Consider the following 15,008-nt stretch of genomic DNA (forward strand, 5'->3'; position numbering starts at 1 on the left):
GAAGAATCAAGTAGTTCTGTGGAAGTCTTAGAAAACTTTAATATTTTTAAAGCACAAAACTTGTATAAATGAAAGTGCTCTAAAGTAGCCAACAGTCATAAACCACCGAGGATGACCTGTTAAACCAAAAATGTTGAATTGCTTTTACGTATCTTCTGGTCCAGCAGGTGCGGATCCCCCTTCCCCTGAAGCGGTGAGGAATATCATCAGTAAAGCAGCTGTGACCTAAGTGTCGTGCCCTTCTCATTTCTGGTTATTCCTTTCCCATATCGGAATGGGGGCAAAACTCCAGGTGCTGGGGATCCAAGTGTCAGGGGAACAGTGGTGATACTGTGACAATACAGTGATCCCGACGGCAGAACAGCAGCTTTTCTGCCTCCCCCCATCCCTGTTTTTGAACAGCACTGACAAACACTGCAACAGTGAGGAAAAACTACTTAGATGCTCTGGATTTCTATCCCAGGCAGGCCTATTCTTTCCCATGTAGCATAACCTTTATAAAATACAAATTTGATGGGAACCCCATCCGAGCTATGCAGGAAACACGGCAGGTCCCATCTGCACGGAGGGGACCGTATCCTGACCGGCACAGATGGGCGTCGTTGCTGGTTACACCTGTAGCTTGACCACATTATGTATTTGCTTAGATACACAAGAGTCAGAGTCCCATTTTTAAATAATTCTCGGAACGCAGTACGCTGTAGAGAAACTCCCACAACGTGAAGTCTTAATACTGCAAGTGAAGGACAGGACAGCTGAGCACGAGCTTCGTGGGGTACAGCATAAGGCAGGCAGAACGGCAACAGCAGTTGCACTAAAGCTGAGAAACAACATTCTGTGTCGATGTTTGGTACAATCGCAGCAATTCGGATGGGCAGGAAGTTTGTTCCCAAGACCAGCTGACCAAACTAAGCCGTGAGACCCTTTATAAGGAAAACGATGCCACCTTTCATTGTCCCTTCTCCCCCTTAATTTCTTAGCCTTTGTTTCCTCACACTTTGAAGCAGTTTTAAGGAACATACTTCTCCGTGTTGTTTTGCAGAATTTCAATACCCATGAGTTGTTATTAGGGAGTGGAAAGAAGGAGCACGCAGGCCCCTGTTTTCAGTGAGATGTGTTGTGTCTGTCCTCCCACCCCCAGGCGGCACGGAACAGGCCCAGACGCCGACACTGGAAGCGACAGACGAAACTATACGCTAGGGTTTTACCTGGCCCATCTCCTTCAAGCACTTGGGAGTTTGGGGTATGCGAGATTAAAAGCTATTCTGCTACGTCAACACTACTACTAAAGTTAAATAGCTAAACTGCAACTTTCTGTCTTACCAAATACACATAAAGATGTACTCTGCAGACATTCCACCAGAGAACTGCAGGTCCCAACTAACATACATCATCAATTCACAGTATCTTGCCTTTAGACAAAGTGCCCTACATAAGAAACCATATCTAAAAAGCCACACAAACTTTACATCAGATCCTTTCTGGTAGGAAGACATCTATAGTAATCGGTGGGAGAGCTTAGTGCACGTGAAACTGCGGTAGTAGCTTAAACCAAGCACAGTGCAGGTTGCCGCGCCAGCTCTCCCCCTCCCTACCAGAGCCAGTTCAGCAAGACTGCTGACTTCGTGCTCGACACTCGAGGAGAGGCTGCCCCTCACCCTGGGCAGGCTCTGGTTTTTAATTTTCTGCACAGATGCAGTTACAGGGATAGATCCTCACTGCGAACCAGAGGAAAGCTTTGGTCCGGTTCCTTCTGAGAAATACAGTATGGACTTCTTAACTTTTAACTTTGAAACGAGTGTCAGTTACTGCTCTGGCTAGAGAGTAAGATCATGACATTTGCTTTATAACCGCTAGTTTGTGTGACAGTGCTAAACAACATTAACTCTACTGCTACATAGGGAGACTAGCTGTTAACTAACTAGGTTGTTAACTACAGTCTACAAGCCAATCCAAAACATTCATTTTGAGTGCTCAAGAAATACAAGGGGGTCTTCTGACATCTGTATCAAGTTTTTCCCCTTCCTGACTAACAGATCAGTCATCGACAGAAAATGGGTCATCAGCCTACCCAGTATTACGGCTGAGAGGAAAGGGACTTGTACTTAGCTCTGTGTTCATCTATTTCTTCCTTTGTTTTTCTGATACAGCTAAAAATTTCCTTGAAGAGTGCTTTATATTCAGGAAGAGCATTTGTGGGAGAGTCACTTAGCTCCACATTTGTGAATTCTTGATTGCTAGCTGAAAGCTCATACTGGGTATTCCCCACATTCAGGTCTCTGGAATACTGCTTCAGTGTTTGCACAGCCTTGTGTTTCAAAGAATCTTCATCCATCTGACACTTCTTCAAAAGTTCCTCGTACTTCACTTTCAGAGCGTTATACTGAGCGTCAACTTCATTAAGTACAGAGATCCCTCGTTGCTTCACAGCTTCAGCTCTCCTAATACACGTTTCTTCGTGGCCCCTTAGAATGTCTCCCCCTGCAGCACTGCTTAGGAAGGTTTCGCTGCTGCTCCGTTTCAGTGCCTTCTTCTCAAGCTCCGATACAGTCAGAAGTCCATCATCTGCCAGGCTCTGACCAAGCTCCCTTTCTAAAGACTCCTTGAATGAAATGAAAAAGGATTCTGGCACCAACTTCTCTGCATTATGGAATGTGTTTTCTGACTGAAGCATTTGTCGCATTTCAGCTACCTCCACTTCCAACTCCTCTGCACGAGCCCGATATAAGTCTATATCAACAAGCCTCTGTTCAAGGTCACAGTTTTCTTTTACCATAAGACTGTATTCCTCTTCCATTGTTATCCTCTTCTCTTTTTCTACGTTAAGCTGGGCTTGCAGAACTGTAACTGCTTTTTTTAAATTCTCATTTTCTTCTTCTAGAGGACTTAGCTGACTATCCATCGAAGTGATCTTTTCCGCAAACACGTGATCATAAACAAAATACCTGCAGAAACAAAGTAAGTGTTATCAAACGTAGGAAGTACAGCTGACCACACCTCCTGAAGTCTTCCTGTCCTGGGTAACTAATGACAGATTCAAACTCTGTGCACTCTTTAAACACACCTCGAAGTATACATAGTAGTCATTTTACTAACCTATCAGTCCATGTTATAATCAGAACAGAGTTTGTAAATACTTATATGCTATCAAATCAAGACTCTCAGCTTAAGCAGAATGGCAGCTCATTAATAGTTTCAAGTTACAGACAAGCTTACTGAATAACCGCATCTACAATTTTATGTTTAAATAAACATTGCCTCCATGCATCATGCAATACTTTGACACTCAAGAGTTTTTCTGCTGTACTCTGTTCTCATCGCTTTTGTCACTATTGATTGTGGAAACAAGCTTCAAAACTGCCAGGGCAGTCCTGTAAGCTGGTATTTCCCCAAGCCTTTGGCCATTTGAAGGACTCCACTTGTCGTTTGAATTGTCCAGAAATAACATTTTTGGATGTGCAGATTTATTTTACAGCCTACCTCCTTGTAGGGCTGCAGCCCAGACACACAAGCCTGTTCTGCCTGTCTGTGGAGGTGCTTCAGTTGTGAAATTACCTTCTAGGATTGAAGCCAGTCTAAGCTTTTACCCCAGGTGATTGTCCTGATAGGCACACTAATGCAGTTCAGCTGGGTAAAACTGCTCTAAATTAAAAAAGCAGCCCAGAGCTCCAGGCACCATTTTACCAGCTTAAGCATCATTTTAACGAGCGTAAGTTTAGGAAAGCTATTTCAGGCATCCTGCCTCCCTTGAAAAGAAAATATCCACAGACATCCAAGGAAAAGGTATGTTAATGAAAATATTTAGCATTTAGGACGCTTGCTTTTCAGATGAGACGTGTGTGTGCTTTTATCTGACTGAAAAAAGTAGGGTGCATATTGCTGTAATCTTTCTAGGCTACAATTTTATATGGTTGAAGACTTTGGGAGAAAACCTTTGAAAACAGAAAGTGAAACCTGCAGCTCCTCTCCGCAAAGACTATTGTGGTCTAGAAGCACTGGAAGCAGTGGCAACACCACACAGTGCAGGACAGTGCTGATATTTTGTTGTGAATATTGCATGTTTTTCCACTAGCTTGTTTGGCATCTGTGCTTGTGTCTTAGTTTTTAAAGTTATGTTTAATGTAATCTCAGTATTCTCTTTGCTACAAGAGGTAAAAAGTCTTACTGGCGAAGGTCATACAGCTCCTTCAAACATGAGAAACTATGCATTGATCTTGGCTGGTCAGATCTCTCGTGGCTCATCCGGCCTCTTCCAGACTTCTTCAATTCTTCCACTTGTCGCTGCAGATCATCTATGTGTGTTTGCAGATTTTCAATCGTCTCTGTCAAGCTAAAAGGTGAAGGACTGCTGTTAAAAACATTTGAGTGCTTAGTCAAGGACGTGACTGTTTCTCATCTCCTCATTGTAGTTTCTTCTCTAAAGGCTGCTCTTTGGTCCCAAAAGACCTTTAAATAAAAACATCTTTTTGATTTAACAGTATTGTAGAACACCACTAGACAGTGACAGCCACCCAGTAGCTGCTCTTTTTCACATTATCAGCTCTGGGGCGGGGGCATCTAGTAGAAATTTGTTACCTTAGTATCTTTTGTTGTGAAGCTCTACTCTCCGCAACTAGTTTTTGGTTAGTGTCTTCTAGTTCTCTTGCTGTCACATCCAGCTGTTCATAGACTTTTGCATGCTGATCGTTCATCTGACGCAGGAGCTCCACTTGCTTTGTGAGGTACTGCAAGACAGTATCGCTGTTACTAGTTTACACTCAAAACACGAAGATGGGACTACTATTCTAATTTTCTGTTCACATTCATGTAGAAACTACCAAGCTTCACAAGTGCCAGGCTGAGTAACCAGCCTTTTATCCAGAGAAGCTGGGTTTGGTTGTACAAGCTGCATTCATCTGTTCTTGCTGCAGCCAGGCTTTTCCCAGTACCCAAACCGTCTGGATTGAATGTGGCTGTAGTGCAGTTGTCACTGATACAGCCGTGAATCCAGACTTCAGAGTCCCAAACTATCCACTTAGTCCTTCTAGAAGTTGCAGTGGGCCTCAACAGAAATTTTCTAACAGCGTTCACCCAACAGTTTTCTTAGCATTAAAACTGAAACGCCCCAATAGGGTGGCACCATCCGTAATTAAATTTCTTTTCGGCTGACCTATGTTTTTCCACTCTGAAGCAGCATTAGGGTCAACAGAACAGAATGTAGGTTGTGGTCACACTTAAGACAGTATGTGGGCTACTATGTGTCAAGGAAGTGTAATCAAATTATTGAAGTCAATCTTTATTTACCCACAGGGAGCTATTTCAGTTACTGTAATACCAAATAAGGGTCTCCTGCCTTTTTTAAAAAATAGAACTCTGCCTGTAGTATTCTCATTCTAATCCTTTCCAGCTTTACAATTAACAACACAGGCTGTGAAGTTTCTTGAATAACGTGTCAGAAAGCTTCGAATTCTAAGGCTAAGAGCAGTTAACAATCGCCTAAAGCTCTTAATGCAACTTACATTGTCCCCCCAGGACAAGACTGATCCAGTTCTAAAAATCCACAGCAGTGTGGACAGAGTTGAACAAAAAAATCTAACCCCTTAAATTGGAAATACTTTGTTCTTACTTAGAATTTATTTCTTGCAATGTATTCTGTATCACTACATGCTACTTACTGAAAAGGAACATCCAGCAGACTTCTAGGCAGAATTACTTCTTTTTACAGAGGCCTGTTACATACTCAAAACTTCTAATATTCTACTTAACCTTTTACCTCATTAAAAGATTGATGGGTTTACATTTTAGGCAATTTAAGAACAGATAATAAGTTAATCTAGGACTAATAACTGCTACATACAGACTCCTAGAAGATCAACATGATAGCAGTTGGCTAGATCCTTTTGTAGCCTTTGCGCACATGACAGAGGATTTACACAAAAATAGTACATGGATTAGCAGCAGAATCTCAATGTGACTCGTTTCAGATTAACTTTCCCTATTGGTTATTCTTGGAAAGAGCTAGAGATCTTTAGGTTTTCTTCCGCAACACAAGGGTGGCTAAGCACAGAAACCAAGGCTTTGGTGCCAGAATTGGATGTTACCATTTATTACACAGGGCTTTTGCAACTTTTAGATGAACGGAGGAGGTGAAGCACCATCTTCTCCACCCTGCATCTCCAATATCTTCAGTGCCGGGGTCACGTTGGCCTGGTATAACCAGGCAACCAAAACAAAGGAAAGATGAAGTAATACACACTTTAGAAGTTCACTATTCCAGCTCCCCAGCAAGTGAGCACCTAACATGAAGCAGCAGCTGAGGTTTCCTGCGTTCCACCACACGATAAAAGGAAAGCGTCAGTATTTCTGAAGTCCGACTGCTGAGAACAGATTCAGACAGGAATGAAGTTGCCCTTTTAATCCAGCATTTATTACATCTACAATGATTAGTTAGTGGCACACGTGTCAGCACAGAGGTCAGATATAATGATCCAAGACTGTAAAACGCTTAATATGTTAGCGTTTAATGTATTAGATGTAATCTTAAGCATCACAAAGCCTTTGACCCATTCTTTCCAGTGCAGACAAGGTAGTGCCATATTTCAGAATGTTTTCTTGGCCAGTTCTAGACTTTGCTACCTGTCAGATGTGAATTAATAGGAGAAAAACCCCAAAGATTTACACTGATATACTGCCCTGAAAAGGCAGGTCAGAAACTCAGCAGAGTAGCTACAGGAGCAGACAAAAGATTAGCTTTAGGTTAGAGACAAGCACTTGAAAATTAGGTAAAATTAAGCATAGAGACTGGATATGCCACTTGCATATGTATGCTGCGCAGCAGGGTATACTGCAGTCCCCAAAAGAAATATAGGAAATAACAGACTGAACTGCTTTTACCAGCTAGACAGTACTGCACCTTGCATATGCTAACTTTATTCCCATTTATTTTGGCAAGTTCCTGCAACAATCCCTTGTGCCAGTAAGCTAATATATTCATTTCCTCCATCTTGAGGTTCATCTGTTTATTTGAAGAAGGTTTCATTTGATTTTCCCTTTTCTACCAGAAACCCAGACGAAAGACAGACTACTTTGGAGCAGAACTCCAAATGAAGTGCTTTGAGTTGCTTTAACCCTTTTAAACTGCACTGGGAAAAGATAAGACAGGTGGTGGAACTGAGGAGACAGTATGTTATTACAACAGATAGGAATACAGCCTACAGGTTCTTTGACTCGCAGTAAGCTGGCCAAACAAAGGTGCAGGCACTATTTGTTTGTCAGAAGTGTCACAAAAACTGCTCTCCCACCTCCCCCTCTACTCTCAGAGGGACAACCCAACTTCCACTCCTACCTATGCTGGGGGAGAGGAAGAAAGAGGTATCAGATAAGGCCTTCAAAGAGTAGTATTGCACAAGTCATGATCTGGTTTTTTGATTGCCTAAGCAAAGCAAGATATTTAGAGAGTAAATTATCCCGTCACTGTATGTTCAGACAACTTCAGACAGTACTTGACCCTGCAACGTGCCAACTACAGATAACTGGAGGAAGGACACGTCCGATCACTTCGTGGTGCTGAAGGTCTCTCATGTAGTCAATTAACATTAACCCACCAAAAAAGCTTAAGTAAATAAACTGGCTTAAACCAACAGGATATTACTTCTTTAATGGCACTAGACTATTTCTATATGTGAATGCAGCTTAGCAATAAGATATTTTCCATATTTCAAGACAGTGTTAAAATACAGCTGCTTATTAAGTAGCTACACTCAATGAGCCAGGTTAGTTATCTATCACTTTATGCTGTGTTATTTCAAAAGGTATGTTGTAGCCGTGTTAAACAATTCCTTAAACATGGTTGGTCATACAGGTGTTGAAAGTTAAGTAGAACTGTATTTGTATAGCACCTTGAAGTGTTTGTCCTCTCTTGATCTTAACAATTAATCTTTTTATAAAAACTATTCATGGCAATGATTTATTTTAAGTCTGCGTAAGTAAATACTTTTTTTTTGTATTGCTGTGGCACTAAAATATCAGACGTTACAACCATACTATCACAGAATGAATAAGATAACTAAGATGATGTTTAGCACACATCAAAGAAAAGAGCCAAATTGTGCACCTAACCAAAATGCTGCATTTGTGTAAACATGACTACTTTAAAGACACTTACTTATCTGTAAGTACTAAGCTTAGGATTCTTGAAGGTACCTGTTACCATTACAATGAGTACTGTTTTAAGCCTTAAGTTGCAGCTGTACAAAATCCACATACCATCCATAACTACGTTAAGTACTGCTTGCACAAAGGAACTCGGATTTTGTAATAATCTAGTATATAGCAGTCAAAGCCTCTTCCCTGCAGTTCATCCAGAACCAAGCTGAAATGCTGACTCCGTTTCCAATATGTTGTCAGTCAGTGAAGTACTGAATATTTAATAATTTAATTATTACAGACCATGCATTGCTGTCTCATAGCTGAAAACATTCATTATGCTGACAAATGCTAGGTCTGCAAGAACACCAGCAGTGTAAGAAACAAAGAAAGGAAGAAAGGATTGCCAAAAAATGGCCAGGTTTTCCCATCAAGTAACATAAAGATAAGTGCATTTGAAAGGGTGGTTGAATTATTTTTTTCCTCCCCCCTGGAAAATACAGAACAATACTATACTACATCCTGTATTTAGACACTATTTGTTTTTGCTGCATTTTGTTGGTTCTTTGGTTGGGGTGGTTTTAGGGGGTAGACTTTACCTCCCTTTACCACAGCTCAGTTTAGCAGAAGTACATATCCTCAGTTTTTACTTAAATCGCCCTCCTGCACTTATAAGCATCTAAATTTCAGTGCTGTAACCACTAAAATTTTCATATCATGATACAAATTATTAATTTATTTATCATCATATAATTTAAGGTCACTGTACCTGGCAAGATTTAGCAATAAAATAACCAAAGTAACTTTTCTGTACAAAAGGAAAAATACTGGTCGTTTGTCATTAAACAAGCCAAATCCAACATGAAGTTTAATTGCAAACAACTACGGGTAATCAGACAAAGAGGTCTATGATCAAGCCTATCCAGCTTCTCAAATTCTCACAGTAGCAGATGTGGTTAAAGATTGCAGTATTTTTCTTTGAAGTGTCCATCAGATGTCAAGAAATTCAAATCTCAACTTATGCACTATTATTTTGCAGGCCTAGATGCTGTAAAACTTGGATCCCTTAAATACTTACCTCTATTTCTTGTAATTGTTCTTGATTTGTTGCATACATTTGCTGTAAAGATTCTTCTAGTTCAGTGTTACGGTCCAGTAGCGTCTTTCCAAGCTCAGCAGCAAGGTGAAGATCTAAACAAAGAAATCATGTTTTTGTGAAGTTACAGAGCCAATGATATAACCTAATTTTAAAGCATTTTAATCCAATACTTGAAGTGGGGTTTTATTGGTGTAACAACCGCTCCAAGTTATTTCCAGTACCCAAAAAGAAAGCTAGCTTGTACCATCTATAATGCAAGTCTGGGTCAGTCCTGAAACCTAGAAGTTATTATTTCATAAAGCTTCCTTAGTTCCTCCTTTGGTCCTTCAGCCCAGGTCAGACACATCCAGCCATATTCACTTTCCACAACCTGCCTAGTACTGCACCAGCATCTCTATCCAAGGTTCCCATTAGCTACACTTCACCACGTTTCCAGCACTTGCGCTTCAGAAGAATAAGCCACAAAGACCCTGTAAACATTCACCAGGCTAGACCCAGGCCAAAGCTGACTGCACTCTTGCTTTATTGTTCTTCCCCATTACCCCTTCACCAAGGAGCTCAGGTCATAAAGGATCCAAGTGCCAAATAAAAGTTTCAGGTGCTTTTTATGGTGAAACACATAAAACTGACAAAGAAATGTAGCTATTCTGCTTTTCAAGCTCATAAAAACCTAAGAGGCAAGAATTGTTCCAAAACATCATTTAAAATGTCATTCGTTCTCAGGCAGTTAATCTCAATTTCACTTCAGTCATCTTCAGTTACCTCCAGGGTGCAGTGACTGGAGTCGTTTCAAATTAAGAAATAAGTCATCTGAACACTCCGTTCCTTTCTAGAGGGAAGCTTGACATTTGTTCAACAGCATTGGTACTGCTAGATATTCCATATTATTATGTTTGATGACACACGTAGTTTAAAAGCTAACATAATGCGACAAAGAAGTAAATCTTGGTGTCATTGCTAAAACCGTGGTTACTCTGTGCAGGGTATTACATGTTAAAAATCCAACAGATTTCTAAAAATCTCTGATTTTTCCACCTCCTTCTCGCCACCTAGACCATGATCAGGTTGCTTCCTGCATGCATACAATACAATCTTGTTAGTTTTCACATAGAACTAGCATCACTACTGGGAAAGAGACAGAAGAAAAGTCAAGAAAAACTTAAGATTTCCTCCAAGAAGACTTAAATTAAAAATACAAGAGGCATGTATTGCGCCATCAGTAGTTGTAGCTAGATGAGAAAACACATTCTGTTTTCGTTTGACTAGGATGCCCTTGTATTAACATGTTATCTTCCCTCCTTCCTGCCCTTTCCCAATTATCTTATCACTGGTCGCTGTACTAGATAGAACACTGTTCTAAGACTGTTTTGTGCTAACCTTCAGTTTGGCAGCCTGTCCAAAACAATTACTGCATCTACACACGTAAGCCAAAGACCAAATTCAGACTTACAAGGACAAGTGAGTAGGAGCATCTGCCTATTAACTTGCAGATGTCCCAGTCTAGCAAAACAACAGCTGTGGTATTCTTTACAGCTACAGGGCATTGTTTCCTACCTTAAGGTCGGATTCTTAGAATAAATGCCACAAAAATTGTTTAATACAAATTACAGTGCATCAGAGTTCTTCAGAGTTTCAAAAGATGTCTGACTAGAAGCCACACAGGGCGCTTATCCTCACACAGCTTTTTCATTGTAATACCGCTTGTTAAGAAACACAACCTATTCTAGAACTGAGGTTTAAAATATTTGGGTAAGGAAACTTTAAGGTGTCCTGCTTCTGTTTTTCCCATTTTTAAAAGGAGAGTGTACTTGTTTACCCATGGGCAGAATAACTCCCAGTCAAACACTAAGCTGTTTGTTCTGTCATATTACAGAATATTGTAGTCTTCAAATCCAGTGAATCTATCATCTTATATAAAATGGAATCCCAATTCACAAGTTCTCATACTACACAGATCTCTACTAGGAGTCACAATCTTTAAAGATAGTCAACAATACTGGCTTCATTCAAGGCAGAGACTAAATGGTCCATTCTTTTATTTTAATAGAGTAGAATAAGAGCTTTAGAAAGGCTTTAGGATTATGTTAAAGACGGAATGCATAATGGCATTATGTGCTGCCATTTCCCTTCCCAAAGTGAAAGTTTGTTTTGATGTGTAAGTATATTTAGGAATTGATAGTTTCGTTCTTAAATGCCCCCTCATCTACTAAATCAAGTAGCACATACCACATAGTACTTCGAACACAATGTGAATCATAGAATTCATGTAATTATATTTACATACTCATTCTGTTCATTAGAATGGCAGAAGCTCAAATGAGTTACTATGGAAGAAGCATTCTATTTTGTAATTAAGGCAATTTGTTTCTGAGGGCAACAAGACAAGTGGAAGAGCTCACGAACACCATAAAACTTTAACTCCTACCTGTAGAGAGAGCAAGAACTATTTGACCTCTTCCAAAATTAAGAATTTGCTTTGCATCCATTTATCTACATTGTTAAGTAGCCATAAACCCTGTGAAGGGCAAAATTTGAGTCAGATGTACAATATACGTGTTCTCCAAATACAATTTGGATTGGTAACCAATTTATATTTCTTTGTTACTCTACATATAGTACTAGAAGCACACACTGCATTTTCTGTTGTAAACTTATGCAAAGTAACAGCTAAGTTCTGCCACAGACATGCATTTTCCCTTTTCACCAGGAAGATGTAAGCAGAGAGGTTTTTAATAATGCAAACTGCATACGTGCGGATCTTCAGATCTCCATTTTAGTGAATCTGATCGGTTGTACTGGAGTTTAATAGTTGCATCAGAAATCTCTAAATCAAAACAAGACTTCAGTGATAGGTCTTCTGTGATGCTAAACAGTCCTTGCATAACAGCACTTCTCCACGATTTCTTCTGACAGTGTTGCTGTAATTGAGGGAAAAAACAGTACCAAAATCCTTCTCTTCTACTTTCTTAAGTCTTATAACAACATGATTCAGAGAATTCTCAATGTAAAATAAACCTGTTCCTGTCAACAGCAAAAGGCTGCTAGTAGTGCAAGATACAGAAGAAAGCCTGGTTAAATTTTAGTTAATTGCAAAATGGATACCTTAAATGTTGTACTTAGCTTCACATTTCCTACTCCATGTTCAGATTACCCTCCGTTCTGTTAAAGTGAGTAACAGCAAGATGTAAAAAAGAGCAGTCATCTAAAAGAATTCTTTTTCAAAGGTCAGCATACTGCAGCACAATATGGACGTTGCAGAAGGATGACTATCCCCATCCTTAAAGAATTCCATGAGCACTGTGTTTTCATGAACAGCATGCCAGAAAAGCCCACCTCCATTGTCAAGTCAAAAGCTTTTGGTACATACAAAGACTGTAAGTTTTTCAAGACCTACCCTAATTTTAAGTTTCAAAGACCGGCTGGCAAGGACTACAACGTTGTTTCACGATGCTTCCTAATGTTTTACAACACTGGTTTTCTCATAAACCTACCCCCCAGCTTTTAAATGTGCAGCAGTTGTTTGAATTGTGAAAAATTTAAAGAGACCTTGATAAGCAATCTTACTACTACTATGTTTACATAAAGAATCACAGAATAGTTTAGGTTGGAATAGACCTTTAAGAGCATCAAGCCCAATCCTAAACCTAATTGCTTAGTCTTAGAAGAAGGAGGAGCGTCTTTGGACTCCAGGAATAAAGTATTAACAAAACATTTAAAAAACATTTGTGTAAGGAATTTATTCTTTGCGTTTCAACTTGCCCATCAGTTTATCTTTCCCCCTTTCCCTTTTGGCAAGGCTATCGGTCACTTCCTTTTAACCTTGTGAAGAGATAATCCCCAGGAAGTAAATGCTCAAATAATGAGATGGCAATAACCAACTCTGAAAATACACTAACCTCTAGAATAGAACACACTTTCTTAAGAGCTCACAGCAGAGAGCCAAATGGTGATTGTTTTGTATATTTTAATTAAAAACTTTAATTAAAAAACATCAATAAGAAACCAAGTCAGTTGCCATACATTGTGAAACCTCTTTGTAGGTTCTTCTGCCCCGTAAACACCAGTGTAAAAAATCACTGCTCAATCGTGTTCAACTCTCTTCCCAGCAAACTACACTTTCAGGACCTTATTTAAATTGATTGGTTTATATCCTAGAGCCATGAAAACACCTATTTCGAGTGAGGAGCACTTAAACAGAGCTTTCAAGCAGTTACCTATTTTATAGCCCAAGCATACAATTAGAGACCTAGTCCCGTCTCAAAAAAAGTTTCTGCTGTCAGATCGCCTCATCTCGGGGTGGAAACTGCTTAGCTAGGAAAGCTTTTGGAAGGATCTTTCTTTATCGTTGACAGTACAGCAGCACCAACCATCCCAAGAAGTGATGGGCTTGAATCCAACAGCCAAAACCCAGAGGCCGGGGTAGCTCTGCAGGTGCCACTTCACAGCTTGGCGCTGGCCTTTAAGACGGACTGGGGATTAATGCTACCAAGCGGAACTAAACCGATACCACTTGTAAACGGCCCCGAGCTCCTAAGGAAATCGCGCCTTCTTTCCATATCTTGTCCGTGATGATGTTCAGCGCGATTATACTCGGTGCGTTCCTGCGGCTCCTTCCTCGCCCGTGGAGCGAGAGCAGCCTTCGCCTCTCGGTTACCCGCAGGCAGGGGGACACGCGGCCGCCACAGACACGCGGCGTCCTTATTCGTGTATTTTAAGAATCAAAACTTCAACCTTTTCCATAACGGCCCCGTGCCCGGCCGAGCAGCGCCGCGTGCTCCGGGAGCGCTCGCCGAAAGGCTCCGAGGGGGGACCCGCGGCCCTTCCCCGCGGCCCCCGCTCCCCTCACGGCGCATTCATAGAATCACCAGGTTGGAAAAGACCCACTGGATCAGCGAGTCCAACCGTTCCCATCCAGCACTAACCCATGTCCCTCAGCGCCTCGTCCACCCGTCCTTTAAACCCCTCAAGCGAAGGTGACTCAAGCAGCTCCCTGGGCAGCCTCTGCCAGGGACCAATGACCCCTTCTGTGAACAATTTTTTCCTAATGTCCAGCCTAAATCTCCCCTGGCGGAGCTTGAGGCCATTCCCTCTCGTCCTGTCCCCTGTCCCTTGGGAGAAGAGCCCAGCTCCCTCCTCTCCACAACCTCCTTTCAGGTAGTTGGAGAGAGCAATGAGGTCTCCCCTCAGCCTTCTCCAGGCTAAACACCCCCAGCTCCCTCAGCCGCTCCTCCTCACACGCCCTCCTCGCCGCAGCCCCTTCCTCACACACACCCCCCTCCCCTCGCAGCCTCTTCCCTCGCACGCTCTCCCCTCACACGCCCCTTTTCCCCTCACAGCCCCTTCATCACACGCCCTCCTCGCCGCAACACGCCCTCCTCGCCAGAGCCCCTTCTCCCGCACACTCTCCCCTCATACGCCCCCTCATCCCCTCGCAGCCCCTTCATCACACGCCCCCTCCTCCCCTCGCAGCCCCTTCCCTCACACGCCCCCTCCCCGGGCAGCCCCCTCACCTTGCTGCAGGTCCTGCTGGTCGTACCAGGGCTCATCCTCGCGGATCTCGAACTCCTCCACCAGGCTGTCGGCCAGCATCGCGCCGCTCCCCCCGCGGCCGCCGGCCGCTCCTCTCCTTCAGCAGCCGCCTCCGGCCATGGCCGAGCGTTTCCGGACTCCGCCGAACCCTCTCCCCCTTCTGGCCGGGCCGCGCGGAGCCGCCGGCCGCAACGTGGCAAGCGGGCGGGCGGCCGCCCGTCCCCCCCGCGATTCAAACCCGACGCCCTCGGCTCCC

At 42.2% G+C, this 15,008-nt stretch overlaps 1 protein-coding gene across 1 annotated transcript; it reads right to left on the bottom strand.

Annotated features, from left to right (window-relative positions):
- Positions 1-1,893: 1,893 nt before the first annotated feature.
- On the bottom strand, positions 1,894-14,984 carry CDR2 (cerebellar degeneration related protein 2). The gene is made up of 5 exons (XM_069870515.1): positions 14,734-14,984; positions 9,203-9,315; positions 4,576-4,724; positions 4,166-4,330; positions 1,894-2,945 (listed from the first exon to the last, which is right to left on the bottom strand). Exons 1-5 carry the CDS (start codon positions 14,810-14,812, stop codon positions 2,078-2,080), a joined length of 1,374 nt encoding a protein of 457 aa, XP_069726616.1. The 5' UTR covers positions 14,813-14,984; the 3' UTR covers positions 1,894-2,077.
- Between the last annotated feature and the right edge of the window lie 24 nt (positions 14,985-15,008).

The sequence above is a fragment of the Phaenicophaeus curvirostris genome, chromosome 16, assembly GCF_032191515.1.
Source record: "Phaenicophaeus curvirostris isolate KB17595 chromosome 16, BPBGC_Pcur_1.0, whole genome shotgun sequence".
Lineage (NCBI taxonomy): Eukaryota > Metazoa > Chordata > Aves > Cuculiformes > Cuculidae > Phaenicophaeus > Phaenicophaeus curvirostris.

Excerpts from the sequence above, each read along its gene's own strand:
- CDR2 (XM_069870515.1), bottom strand. The coding sequence starts at position 14,812 with ATGCTGGCCGACAGCCTGGTGGAGGAGTTCGAGATCCGCGAGGATGAG. Across the intron at positions 4,725-9,202 it reads AACAATTACAAGAAATAGAG|TACCTCACAAAGCAAGTGGA; the intron begins GTAAGTATTTAA and ends ACTGTCTTGCAG. Across the intron at positions 2,946-4,165 it reads GAGCTGTATGACCTTCGCCA|GTATTTTGTTTATGATCACG; the intron begins GTAAGACTTTTT and ends TTGTTTCTGCAG.